The sequence below is a fragment of the Pleurotus ostreatus genome (genome assembly GCF_014466165.1).
Source record: "Pleurotus ostreatus strain PC9 chromosome Unknown scaffold_1, whole genome shotgun sequence".
Taxonomy (NCBI): Eukaryota; Fungi; Basidiomycota; class Agaricomycetes; order Agaricales; family Pleurotaceae; genus Pleurotus; species Pleurotus ostreatus.
Genome location: NW_023503156.1, coordinates 2,958,761 through 2,971,860, shown reverse-complemented (window position 1 = coordinate 2,971,860; position 13,100 = coordinate 2,958,761). Strand labels below are relative to the sequence as shown.

Here is a 13,100-nt window from a genome sequence, read left to right as displayed (position 1 = left end):
GAGACCCATGATTGCACCATGCGACCACTATACCGATGAAGACAATGACGCTTGGTAGCAACCTGCACTCATACATGGGTACATGGGTGGAAGGCCGGCCACCTTGTCATTCGAGGAAAACAAGCGGTTGGAAAACATGTTGATACATATGGCATCACCTTAAGGCTTACACGCCATCGAGTTCTTGCTCTGCTTCCGGTTCTTCGACAATTCGCTCGCGTATGGGCGTACTTCCTGCTTTCGCTTCCTTCTTCCGCTTGGCGGATTCCTTGAGCTTCTCCCACCGCTCGCGGAATTTGGCAATCATAGCTTTCTGTGAAGTTCGAGATTAGAAGCAGAAGCTGCTATTAGCAAACCATGAGCTGTATTTGCAAAAATGTGGGAACAGACTTGTTTCTCGTTGTCCGCCCTTAATCCCCGCACTTCGTCTTCGAGCTCTTTGATACGGCGAGTGTACTGGGCTTCTCGGCCCGGGGTTAAGCCAGGTATTGGTATTGGTGGGACATTGAGGTTGAGTGAACTGAGGTCGACGGGCGGTCGTTGTCCCGCCATTGTCGAGGCTCCCATAGCCCGCTGAGCCTGCGCAATCAAGAGGTTCATAACAGCTCCTCGGCATCGCCAATCGCAATCACTCACTTCTCTACGGGCCATAACGATGCTCTCTCGCAGGTGTAGATCTTGATCCTTACGCAATTGTATGACTCGCTCGGTAGCTTCCAAGCGAGACTGCAGTGCTTCAATCTCTGCCTTTAGGGCTGCGTTTTCTCTCTTTTGTGCCGCCAATGACGGCTCAGAACCCGAGGGGACGAGGCAAAACGACTCGGAGAGCTCATCACCTATTATTCAATTAAGACAAGTTCATATAATTTAATCAGGGCAATTTACCGACGTCCAGCATGTCGTCGTCGAATTCGTCTTCTAGTGTTGCGGCTCGAGCTAAGCCAGAGGATCCCGTGAGAGATGGGGGATACGTTGTGCGACTCTTGGTCATGCCTATCCGTCGCTTGAACCTCGAGACCAATGGTTCGTCCCCATCCGTATCACTACTCAAACTACCGTCTCTGGGCTTCCTAGATGAGGAGGCAGAGTTGTGAGGGGAATCGTCATTCTCCAGGCCTATTGCGGTGGCAAAGGCTACAGGCTGTGAAAGGTTATCCAGCATGCCTTGCATGATGTGCCAAAATTGATTGAAAGCATCCCCTGGGTCTGACTAAAAAGGTGTGTGCAACGGCTAAATTGAGATAAATCTCGGTAGACATACCCTTTGGCCGCCTAGGAGCATAAACGACTCATCCACCGTATTCTGCAGATCGTGTGGACGGACCGGAGGGGGAGATGGTATTTGTCGAGGTAACTGAGCAGGGTTGACCGCGGGCGTAGCTTGCTGTGGTTCTGGCTTCTGGCGCTGGGATGGATCCTTGCCCTCTTCTCTCAACTTCGCAATTTTTCTCTGAAGGTCCTTCCCAGCCTTGTTGTGTTTGTTATATAGCATCCTCAGAGTTCGTTTCGCCTATGATACACCTAATTTAGTTTCACCGACGTGACTGAAGTATGTCGACGCTGAACTGATTCATCATTGCTTTGCTCGGCAGCAGCCATGTATCCCTCAGCGGCCTTGTAGTGTTCCTCCGCAGCGGGGATAAGATAGCCTTGTGCTAGATGGTCGTCGGCATTCGCAGCATGTTGATGTGCCTAAGGCATCGGATTCAGCAATTCCCTTCGCTGGACGATGCAACGAGAAGTAATCACTGCATTCATGGGCATTTCTGGCGAGGACATGAGGGATAAGCGTTACAGCCAAGTTACAGCCTTCACTAGCTTTAGCAAACAGTGCGCGCTTTGCCGCCCTGCCGGTTCATACATGTGGCGCGCCTCCCTCCCCCCTATCCACTTATTGAGCCTTCTCGACTGTCGACGCAGGAACAGCCGCTTCAGGCCATCTGTAAATTCAAATTTATTGTATTGCGCCACTACAAGTATTGAGCACCGGAATATCAGCATCAGTGGTATCCGGCTCGCTGCACGACAGTAGTCAGCATGAACGTGACATACGAATGTGACAAACGTGACCTCTGCGGATACCGTTACTCAGCCTCCTCATCTCTTCTACGAACTCCCTCATTTACCCTAACGAACTCCACCATTTCTGAGTGCTTCTGCCTCATTTCCAGCTTAGTTGAAGGTCGAGTCCCCCACCATACCGACTGCTCATCGAGAGTATCGACCGTTTCGTCATGTCAGTAGCGCCGGGCCCAGCATTGTACGTCTTCTCGTAGTTTTGTGGAACTTGGAGACTTATTATATGCGCAGGAAGAAGAAAATTAGAGTTACTGGTGAGACGAAGTTGCACTTAATTGCTGCATTGTATTCCCATCCATCGTGGGGGTAGTCACTGGACAACAGAGTCTCAACGGCGTTCTTTAGTTGTGGCCGCGGACGGTCTTTCAAAGCGCGATGTTTTCCGCCTTCCAGATCCGTTTGCAGTGATCACTGTCGATGCTGAACAAACTCACACGACCAGTGTCATCAAGAAAACACTCAACCCTTACTGGAACGAGAGCTTCGATATGTATGTGGCATGCGATTCGTTCTTTGGCCTTCTGTCGTCTCATTCATTATCATTAGCACGGTTCAGGACTCCTCAGTCATCGCCGTACAAATCTTCGATCAAAGGAAGTTCAAACGTCGCGATCAAGGATTCCTAGGTGTGGTGAATGTAAAGGTTACGGATGTTTTGGATCTGCAATTGGGCGGTCATGGTGCGTCTGCCAGATAATATCCTAACATCATCTTTCTATATGCCCCGCTGTAGAGATGCTCACGTTGGACCTCAAAAAGTCCAACGATAACCTGGTGGTTCACGGGAAACTCATCATCTATCTCTCCACCAATGTTACGCAACCCATCTCGAACCCGGGCCCTTCTCAAAGCAGCTCGCTTGCCACTGCCTTCGCTGACATGGGCTTGAACGCGACTCCCGGTTCCCCTACTTCCAGTCATGCTAATCTGACTCCCTCAACGTCCACAACGGCCGCTCTTTCCCGAACCCCATCTTCCCACGCCACAGGTCTTGACACTGGAAATAGTGCCCATATCACGATGCCCACACCTAGCCTTCCTGTTGTCACTCCTGGACAAGAGGATCCTCAGCAGCAGCAGCAACCAAATCCGTCGACGAGCCCCGGCTCGCGCCCCGTCAGCGCGACTAGCCCTGTCGTTGGCGCCGGTTCATCCGCCCCTCAAGCACAACCTTCTCCCGCAAGCCAATCAGGCACCCCTCAAATGCGTAACTTCAATCCAAATGTAGATCAATATGGTCCATTACCTGGCGGCTGGGAACGTCGCATTGATCCTTTGGGCCGAACCTACTATGTCGATCACAACACTCGCAGCACGACTTGGAACCGTCCTTCAGCCAACCCAGCCGTTAACACCAGCACTCAAGATAGCGAGACGAATGCAGCCAGAGACCAACACTCCAGGCGAATTCTGGCTGATGACCTGCTGGAAGCTAATAACGCCAATAACGCTCGTAGCCAGTCGGGCACACCTGCGCCCCCAGGTCAAGCAATTGGGCCTGGTGCTATCGCTGCTGGAAACAATGCTACGACTGCTGGCTCTGGACCTCTCCCGAATGGATGGGAAGAGCGCTATACGCCTGAGGGACGCCCCTACTATGTGGATCACAATACACGGACTACCACCTGGGTGGACCCGCGACGCCAGACTGTTATACGAGTCATGGGGCCCAATGGACAAGGCGCTGCTTTACAGCCACAGATATCACAACTCGGTCCTCTGCCCTCGGGCTGGGAAATGCGTCTCACTTCCACCGCCCGTGTCTACTTCGTTGATCACAACACAAAGACCACGACATGGGATGATCCTCGCCTCCCATCCTCCCTGGACTCCAATGTTCCTCAGTATAAGCGTGACTTCCGTCGCAAGCTCATCTACTTCCGAAGTCAGCCCGCAATGCGTGCGCAACCTGGTAACTGTCAAATCAAGATCAGACGCAATCACATTTTCGAGGACAGTTATGCTGAGATTATGAGACAAACACCCAACGATCTCAAGAAACGACTGATGATCAAGTTCGACGGAGAGGATGGTCTAGATTACGGTGGTCTCTCAAGGTGCGTCAACAGCCTCTGCTGAAGTACGAGCTAACTAGACGTTTTCGTTCAGAGAATTCTTCTTCCTGCTTTCGCATGAAATGTTCAATCCTTTCTACTGCCTATTCGAATATTCCGCTCACGACAATTATACCCTACAAATCAACCCAGCCTCGGGGGTCAACCCAGAGCATCTCAACTACTTCAAGTTCATTGGCCGCTGTCTTGGTCTCGGCATCTTCCACCGTCGCTTCCTGGACGCTTATTTCATCGTCAGTTTCTACAAGATGATACTCAGGAAGAAAGTTACTCTTTCTGATCTGGAGAGTGTCGATGCTGAACTGCACCGAGGCTTGACGTGGATGCTGTAAGTCAATGCGCGCGCGATTGGACCACAGCACCTGACCTTTTCCAAGGGAGAACGATATCACCGATGTTATCGACGAGACATTCACTGTTACTGAGGAACGATTTGGTGAAATGGTTACAATCGAACTCAAGGCTGGAGGCGCAGACGTCCCTGTTACCCAGGATAACAAGAAAGACTACGTTGACCACGTCGTGGAGTACCGAATCTCCAAGCGTGTGAAGGAACAATTCGAAGCATTCATGTCTGGTTTCAGCGAGTTGATACCGCAGGATCTCATTACTGTCTTCGATGAGCGCGAACTAGAACTGTTGATCGGTGGCATGTCCGAGATTGATGTGTAAGTCATCAGTTCCGTTTCTCATCCCCATTACTCATCACTTATCATGGTATATAGTGATGACTGGACGAAGTACACCGATTACCGAGGTTACGAAATGAATGACGAAGTCATCCAGTGGTTCTGGAAGTGTGTGCGCAGCTGGCCTCCAGAGCGAAAGTCTCGTTTGCTGCAGTTTGCTACCGGAACATCCCGTATCCCAGTCAATGGATTCAAGGATCTGCAAGGATCTGATGGTCCCCGTCGTTTCACAATTGAAAAGGCTGGCGATCCTTCTCAATTGCCCAAGAGTCATACCTGCTTCAACCGCATCGACCTTCCTCCGTATAAAGACTATGCGAGCTTGGAGCAGAAGTTGACACTTGCTGTTGAGTAAGTGTTTCTACCCTCTCACCCTGTATGTCATACTTAATGTGCTCACTACAGGGAAACCGTTGGCTTCGGTCAAGAATAGAAGCTTTGCTTTTTTATACCTTCTTCTATTGGTGGACTGTCTACTGGATTGCATCTCACATCTATGTACGCCCTCCCCATTTATCATCTGTTTTGACTTGCCTGTATGACCGCGCAATCATACGTAGTAGTAAAACATGTACATCAACCGTCCCAATAATAATAGTCTGTACCGGAGTTACAGTATCAATATCCATGCAATTTACGCTAGTTTATGAAGTATGCTGTATAGTATAGTGGAAGTGCTGACGGCAGGCCTCATCGGCTCATCGCTGTTTCTCAAACGCAAACGCGATATAGATGTCTAACTCGCGGTTAGATGGCGTAGCATGAAAGAAGAAACTGGTAGCGTACTGGCTGCTTCCCATTGATCTTCGTCCATCGCGCTCTCTCCATTGTCATCCACTACCTTCATGCGCAGCATGAGAGGCTTGAACTCCGGATGTTCCTGATGCTCCTCGAAGACTTGGTGGAACTCCTTCATGTACAAGAGGTTCAAGTGATACTCCGCAGCCATTCTAGGATTGATGTGATCAGCGGAATCGCTCGCTTAGACGTGAAAGGCTGAAACTCTCACTGGACAAAGTTATCCCAATGGACGACGTATTCAGGAACGTTCTCTACAGCATCTTTCAGGAAGAACCAATACTTATGCCCAAATATAGGGCGTCGGTCCCGACTCTCGAAAGAGATTTTGTACACCGAGTTTCCGAAGGACAGGTCTTCTTGTGAAGGAGGTATGGCATCTAGCTGTGAGCTGTGAACACAAAATAAATGAACGAATAAAATAATGAGGCACTGAATATAACGGACAGTAACAATTCGGCGTTAGGTATTGTGCCTATGAAAACACCACCAGGCCTAAGCCATCGGCTGACATTCTCAAGCATGCACCGAGCCTTTTGTACATTTTCAAACGCGTAATGCATACAGAACTGCATTGATACCACATCGAATGGCTCTGCAAGCCTGGCGGGAGGTATGACCTTGCTGAGGGAAGTTGTATAACAATCGACCGCTGCAAACGTTGCAGCGAACTTGGGGGCCCTGAGTGACTCCCATCGTGATCGTGCTTGGTCAACTGATACGGCCGCGATATCTATCGGAGAAGTAAGCAAACGTGTGAGCGTAATTGGGAAGGTGTTGTATTTTAGTGCTACCGGAGAGAGGGAAGGACCTACCAACACCAATCAGCTCCTTCACACGTGCCTTGGCCCACTTCGTCATGTCGCCTCCCTTTCCACATCCCATGTCGAGAACTTTCCCCGAAGAGGTCCGACCAGAAGATCTCCCCCTAGCGTGCCCATTAGAAGATGCGGAACCCGCACCGGCGGCCAGTGCAGGATGAGCAAAGCGTGTTATTAGCACCGACTTGACCCAGTTATTGAAATTCTTCAAGCCGATGATTGGTGATTCTTGCCGTTGCACCACGCCAACTTCTGGCCTGGCATTGTCTAGGGACAGCAGCGTGCCAGCGGTTAGCAAGACGGCGGCTTAAGACGTAGCGGAACTCTCACAATGCTCAACTACTACTCCCACGTCACCACCCAGCTTCTTGGCTGGGGGCTCGCCCTCGCCCTCAGGACTGTGCCCGCGTTTCCGTTTCGTCAATCTGGAGGTACCTACGCCACGAAATTCTGCAAACATCTCCAACTCGCTCTGTGACAACGGTACCAGCACAGAACCGGGCGGTGTGATTCGGTTGCGTGGGTTGTAAGGAACGTTAGATCGCTTCGGCTGGGGGGGAGGGGGCATGTTCGTTGGAGGGTTCGACGACCACTGTGGAAGAGAAGCTGAAGGCGTCTGAGTCTGTGCAGGGAATGATGGGGATACTGGAGACTCCCGTATGGGCGAATCACCGAACAAATTTCTAGCAGAACTAGTACCGGTACTTGTCGCTGAACTAGGTGAAGATAGGGCAGGGTGAGCCGCTGCTAGCGGGTCACTTCCACGACGTGAGAAAGTAGACGAGGAACTGTGCGGGTTGCGGGATGAGGTGGCGGTCGCGACGCTCAGATTCGTCGACCGAGACAAAGGCTGGAAAGCCGATAACTTGTCCTCAAAATCGACGGCGTGTGCAGGGTCAGCATTCAACAAATGAGAGAGGCCCGACGATGGTCTTGGTAGAGGGGGCGTGCGCAGAGTCACGGTTGGTTCCTGGGACTCGGAATTGAGCAAAACTGAAAGGTCAGTCGCGCGACGGCCCAGGGAGGGGCTGCTCGTCGCAGATGATGGTGGTTGCGGAGGAAGAGGGTTCGTAGAAGTCACTGGCGAATTCAAGACTGCATCTCGGACAGGATCAAAAGCAGGCATTTTGTCAGATTTTTCTTTTCTCTCGATTCTCGCTCACTTCGAAGTTTCCCAACAAGCGCCCATAGCTGACTAATCACTATACTCGCCATTCCATAGGTGCAAGTGCTCATTCTCATTGTCGACGCAGTGGAGGACCGTTGAGCTAGAATCTGGTGAACCATTTTGATGTCTTTGATTGGCTTCTCATATGCCGAAAGTGAAACAGCAGCCTTACAAGCACCGCTTCGCCAACGCCAGTCAATCATGAAATCAAGGAGACTTCAGCTCATGTAGCACTTAGCCAATCCAAGCGAACGTATTGGCGTGGTCTGCTTCTCATGATCCTCCCTGTATATTGACCACAAGACATTGTTGACCCGGAGATAATATGATGCACGTGGAGGATAATTTGATCCATGCAGCGCGATTCGCCGTCACAGTCGTAAGAGTTTGGCCGTGTCATTCCAAAAGTCCGCATGTCACGTCGTTTACTTGGCTGCCCGGTCTCAAACGTGATCGCACTCCCTACGGCAGTCGAAGAGCTAGTCGAAGGGTCATTGCTCGGGTATGTTCGTAGTTCTTGTCGTCTGAGAATCACTGCATAGCATCACCTCTGTGATCCTCACGGTATGTTCGCGACGCCTTTATGTTTGGTGCACGCTGGAATATCTTCAATCGTCTCCATCATGACAGTACATGAGATACTACAACTTGGACCCGTTTTGCCACTTCGCCAACCAGTCCACCATGTCGTCCGTAGAGCGCTGTCATCCGATCAGTCCCAGTTCAGGATTTTAGCACAAAAGACAAACCTCAAGGTACGCAATTTTCGCCCGGATAGTGTCCAAAACTTGCGACAGCGAGAGGTTGTATTTAGACTTGTCCTTGTCCTAGAACGGCGGTCGTGAGCGATCTCACGGCATTGTATTCTACTTCAGGAACGCACCGCGAAGAAGTCGACAATCTCCTTGTAGTCTTTCTCAGTTGACAAGCTGTTGAATGACATCTACAATGCAACGCTGCTCAGCCGGCAGCCTCGGCAAACGACGGGCAATGACTGACCTCCACAAGGTACTTGAGGGTGAAGTTGCCCTCGAAACGCTTATATAACTACGCAATCTATCAGCACGCAACGCTCGCGAACAGCGGCAGAATAAACTGACGGTGTCGTAATTGTCCTTGAAGAACTGTGCAGCCGGTCGGCGGGCCTTGACGTTCGTCTCCAGCCCGCGGAAGAAGTACACGACGTCCTGATCCCGTGATTTGTTGAGGATATACTGGAAGGTCTCCTGGAGCAGTGCATCGTCCCGAGTTTGGCAGAGAGAAACACTGCGGACGGTTAGACGGCAGCGAACCGAGATCCAAGAACGATGACTCACATTGCAGCTGTCCTGGCGCTCGGTGCTTTGGGTTTGTCATTGATCTGCATCACGGCATCGTATTCCGCGCGACCGCCGTGTCGTACAGCCTAACCAAGCAGATGGAGTCACCGCCACGCCTTTATATAGCACATCAAACGTACCATGCTGTATATGATCCTTTGCAGATCAGCGGGGATCTTGGCATCCTCTCCCGTCTTCATATACTCAGCAAATCGTGCTCGCAGTTCGGCGACAACCCTGCACAAAGAGCGGGCATCGTCAGCTTCGTGATCACCGAACGGCATATGCTATGCATGCGAAAAAGTTACGAACTTCGGTTCGCCTGCCTGGGCAGCACCTGAGATAGCGAGCGTCCGCAGTTGGCGAATGTCCGCAGATTCATCGTCGGCGTATTCGAAGCCCAACTTATCCACAAGAGGCACGAACAGGGCCTAAAGACGGTGATGAAATGAGATTAGTGTGCCGTCACAGGACGGTCCAACGTACCCGGCGGAAGTTGTTGATGAGTTCAATGGCTTGATCGTTCTCCCACCAGATCGACGCGAGAGAGCCAAGATTCTCAGCGATACCGGACCAGACGAGATCTAACAACCATGTGCATGAGGAGCTGTATGGGAACTTGGTAATGGAATGGACGGCTCACATTCTTGCTCGTTCCTAAGGCCGCTGACTAGGGTCAACGCGCTGCTCAGTTTGGCATGGCCAGCGCGAGCGAGTTGCATGGAGTCATGGACCAGCCCAATGCGGTCATTGAGTGAGAAGGGCGAGGGCTCCTTCGCCGCCTCCTCAGCGATCTTCGCGAGACGTTCAGGGGTATAAAGCACTCGGTCTGCGTAATTGTTCGATAAATCATCAGAAGAACCCACGAGTGATGGTACGCACAAACACCAGTCGTGCCGGCGTTCAGCTTGAAGATCTTGCTGGTATCGAGAGGGTAAAATTTCTCGCGTTCTTCGAGGACAGGCTTCTTGTCCACCGCGGCGGTTCCGTTGGCGTCAACGCTCAAGATACTGAGGGGCACGTTCCTTCATCGCCGACAAGCATCATTAGATTTGCCTAACATCAACAAATGAACTGGACTCACCAGATGGTTTCGTTGTCTTTGGGATCAGCGTGACCGGTCTCTAGGAAACGATCTTGACGGACATTAATGCCTTCAGGGGTTTCTGTCACAGTCAACACGGGGAACCCGATCTATGTGGACGAATGGGGGATCAAACGCTGTCCGCTAACTGTGTTGGTGCTATGAAACGCACCTTGGTGATCCAGTTGTCCATGAGCTTGACGACATCAACGCCTACGTACATGCGGCCCTCAGCTCGTAGTGTTGGGAAAGAACAGCGCGATGCCTACCGGTGGATTCGCTGATGCCTTGCCAAAGGTCGGTGGTCACACTGTTAGCGTAGAGTTTCTTCTTCAAGTAGATCGAGACACCCTTGAGGAAGAGGTCTTCTCCGACATAGTTGGACAACATGCGCAACACTTGAAAGGACACGGCGTGAACTCCAGGTTATCAATAATGAGTCTAGCAGCACATACCAGAGGCAGCTTTAGAGTAGGAGAGTGCATCAAAAATCTGCAATATAACACGAACTGTTAGCGCGCGTACTTCATATTTAGGAACGATGTGGAGTTGACCTGGTTAATGTGATTGGCATCCGGGCAGTCGACCTCGATGGGGTGGGACGAGAGTTTGGCATCGAGGGCGAGGGCGCGGTTCAAGTGCCCAGAGATGAATTCCGAGTCTACTTTCCATTCGGGGAATACCCTGAGAGACGCCGAATTCAGCATTCATATGAACGTGAGGCGAAGACTCGTACTTGTCTAGAGAAAATAGAGGCATGAAATGAGATTGACAATTGCGATCCAAGGGGGCAAACGACATACCAGCGATGATAACTTCTCCCATCTATAAATTGAATGAAAATCGCTCAGCATCGTCAAAGTTACTCCAGGCCGTGCAGTATGAACTCACCAAGGTCGCAAAACCTGAATGGAATGACATCAAACACTAATCAAAGAAAATATAGTAGAAACGCACCTTCATTGAGGTACAAGTAATTCCACCATTCCATAGTTGTAATATTGCCGAACCTAGTGTCGCCTCCTCAGTATCACATTCGAGGAGATCGCAGCGGAGCAATATGAAGCCATACCACATGTGGGCCACTTCGTGACTTTGGGTGGTGGCGACTTGTTTCATGGCTGCGAGGTCGCCTCGTTCTGGGTTGAAGAGAAGAGCGATAGTGCGACCAGTGATGAGACCCCAGTTCTCCATGGCGCCAGCGTCAAAGTCGCTGGCCTGTCCGATCCATTAGCGACACTAAGCAGCGAATACAGAGTTAAACATACAACAAGAGTATCCAGCTTAGGCAAGGGATAAGCGACATCGAACACTTGCTCATAAATGGGGAGAACTTTGGCGGTCACGTCCAGCGCAAATTGAGCTTGGTGGATGATGTCGGGGGTAGCTAATCATAATCGCATCCATCAAGTCGTGAAAGCTGGGTTCTAAAGTATGTCTACGTACCATACATGCGAAGGGGGAGCTCCTTTCCTGTCAGGGGGCTGGTGATGATCTTCTCCAAGTGTGCAAACGATCCATTCGCCCATGCAACGATGTAACTTGACATCGGCGGGGTCGGCTGGAATTTGGTGATTTTCCATTCCTCCGAATGATCGAGAGTTGAGAGGAGCTTTCCGAGGGCGGAGTCGGCTTCGACGTTTCCGGGTTTGTACACCTCCTCCGAGACGGAGGGCATGTTGCTCAGACTGACGGTGTTCGCGCGTGATACCATGGTAATCTCGAAGGTTGCCTTAAGTAAAGGTTCATCCCAGCACGGGAATGCATGTCTAGCAGATGTGGGCTTATCACCCAGTTAATTGACGCGAATGACGATCAGAGATATAAGGACAAACTTCGAACTGAGTCAAAGCGTAGTACTTGAGCTTCCCTTCTTCCTCCCAGGAGGACTTGTAGTAGCCAGTCATGCTGCCAGTCAACGGCCCAGAGAAAGAGATCTGGAACTGCGCCTTGGATCCGGCAGGCAGAGGAGTAGGGAAGTGGAATACAGCGCGTTCCTGGGTGGCATCGAAGGATTGGTCGGATTGGAATTGCTCTTTCTGCAATGCATGGGAGTACACCGAGGCCGTGCCCAGCTCGAGTTCGGCAGTGTTCAGCACAACTTTGGAGGTTTCCTTGACCACATCGAGGCTAGTAGTCTTGTTACAAATGAAATCGTCAGATGTTGAGCGATACGCACTGGGCTTTCACGAAACCACTGAACGTCTGCTTCTCCAGATCGGTTTGGATGGTAACCTCATAATGGGTCGGCTTGAGGTCGAGGGGAAGCCGGTACTCGTCTGTAGCTCCTGGTATCGCGGATGCAGACATTCTCGTGCAGTAAAGACGTTTCAATCCGCTAGTAGTTCTCTTGGGGACTGGTTCGAATTTGGAGGTAGTAAAGTTCCGTTTATAATTTGCAAGAGTCAAGGCTGACAGTGCGGCCTTGGAAGCACATGCTTGGTTGCGGCATGAACTTGTGACCCATTGGCGTGCTAGTGTGCACGAGATACGCATCAAAGAGTGTGGATGCGCGTCGAAAATCGCGTTACGCGGACGGTCAAGGTCGGGGTCTTATTTACGTGAAATCTCGGCCACACGAAAGATACACTGCCCTGCGCCGACGATCATAAGCACCACGCAATCACATTCAGAATTTTCTACGACTTGAATTGCAAGCTGCACGCTTCGCCATTACGAATATCGCAACAATCGGGGAACGCGCTAGAGGGCGGAGCAGGAAGGGCATACTGGGGCGGGATTGAGCGCAGAACCCGCCACTGTGACCGTGCCTTTGGCCCGGGAGCCCTCCGCTTGTCGACCGTCCCCAAAGTCAAGTTCTCCAACACAGATCTTGGTGTTCAGCAAAGGTCCTGACACAATTCTGCATGTATACATACGGTGCATGCCACAATCTCGCTCGCCTTCTAAGCTTACGTCCTCACAAAGCCTCAGGAACACTGGATCTTGATGGCTTGATGGCCTGCGTACAGCTACCAACCTCTTGGAAGAGGCTGCACATCGATAACAGCACCTCAACCACTGATTCACGCAGGGGTTTTCCAGCGTCAGTGTCGATGCATGGATA

General features: G+C 51.1%; 4 protein-coding genes across 4 annotated transcripts; 1 reads left to right on the top strand and 3 right to left on the bottom strand.

The window, feature by feature from the left end:
• Positions 1-166: 166 nt before the first annotated feature.
• PC9H_001091 (uncharacterized protein) lies at positions 167-1,764 on the bottom strand (the record flags this gene model as incomplete). Its single annotated transcript, XM_036770742.1, has 7 exons — positions 167-313; positions 391-579; positions 637-836; positions 886-1,210; positions 1,262-1,510; positions 1,567-1,692; positions 1,750-1,764. The coding sequence occupies 7 exons, from the start codon at positions 1,762-1,764 to the stop codon at positions 167-169; spliced, it is 1,251 nt and encodes a 416-aa protein (XP_036636587.1).
• Positions 1,765-2,234: 470 nt separating this feature from the next.
• PC9H_001090 (uncharacterized protein) lies at positions 2,235-5,276 on the top strand (the record flags this gene model as incomplete). The annotated part of the gene is made up of 9 exons (XM_036770741.1): positions 2,235-2,260; positions 2,311-2,333; positions 2,425-2,569; positions 2,626-2,759; positions 2,813-4,136; positions 4,189-4,482; positions 4,532-4,822; positions 4,880-5,194; positions 5,249-5,276. The coding sequence occupies 9 exons, from the start codon at positions 2,235-2,237 to the stop codon at positions 5,274-5,276; spliced, it is 2,580 nt and encodes an 859-aa protein (XP_036636586.1).
• A 265-nt stretch (positions 5,277-5,541) lies between these two features.
• On the bottom strand, positions 5,542-7,588 carry ABD1 (mRNA cap guanine-N7 methyltransferase; the record flags this gene model as incomplete). The annotated part of the gene is made up of 6 exons (XM_036770740.1): positions 5,542-5,579; positions 5,630-5,793; positions 5,853-6,032; positions 6,089-6,374; positions 6,457-6,729; positions 6,793-7,588. The coding sequence occupies 6 exons, from the start codon at positions 7,586-7,588 to the stop codon at positions 5,542-5,544; spliced, it is 1,737 nt and encodes a 578-aa protein (XP_036636585.1).
• A 683-nt stretch (positions 7,589-8,271) lies between these two features.
• On the bottom strand, positions 8,272-12,343 carry APE2 (Aminopeptidase 2 mitochondrial; the record flags this gene model as incomplete). Its single annotated transcript, XM_036770739.1, has 24 exons — positions 8,272-8,331; positions 8,380-8,457; positions 8,514-8,573; positions 8,630-8,677; positions 8,731-8,896; positions 8,947-9,035; positions 9,090-9,186; positions 9,262-9,380; positions 9,436-9,533; positions 9,593-9,778; positions 9,832-9,974; positions 10,034-10,143; positions 10,206-10,246; positions 10,303-10,431; positions 10,489-10,525; positions 10,588-10,717; positions 10,833-10,858; positions 10,925-10,938; positions 10,991-11,043; positions 11,106-11,251; positions 11,302-11,420; positions 11,480-11,816; positions 11,869-12,163; positions 12,213-12,343. 24 exons carry the CDS (start codon positions 12,341-12,343, stop codon positions 8,272-8,274), a joined length of 2,712 nt encoding a protein of 903 aa, XP_036636584.1.
• Positions 12,344-13,100: the final 757 nt, after the last annotated feature.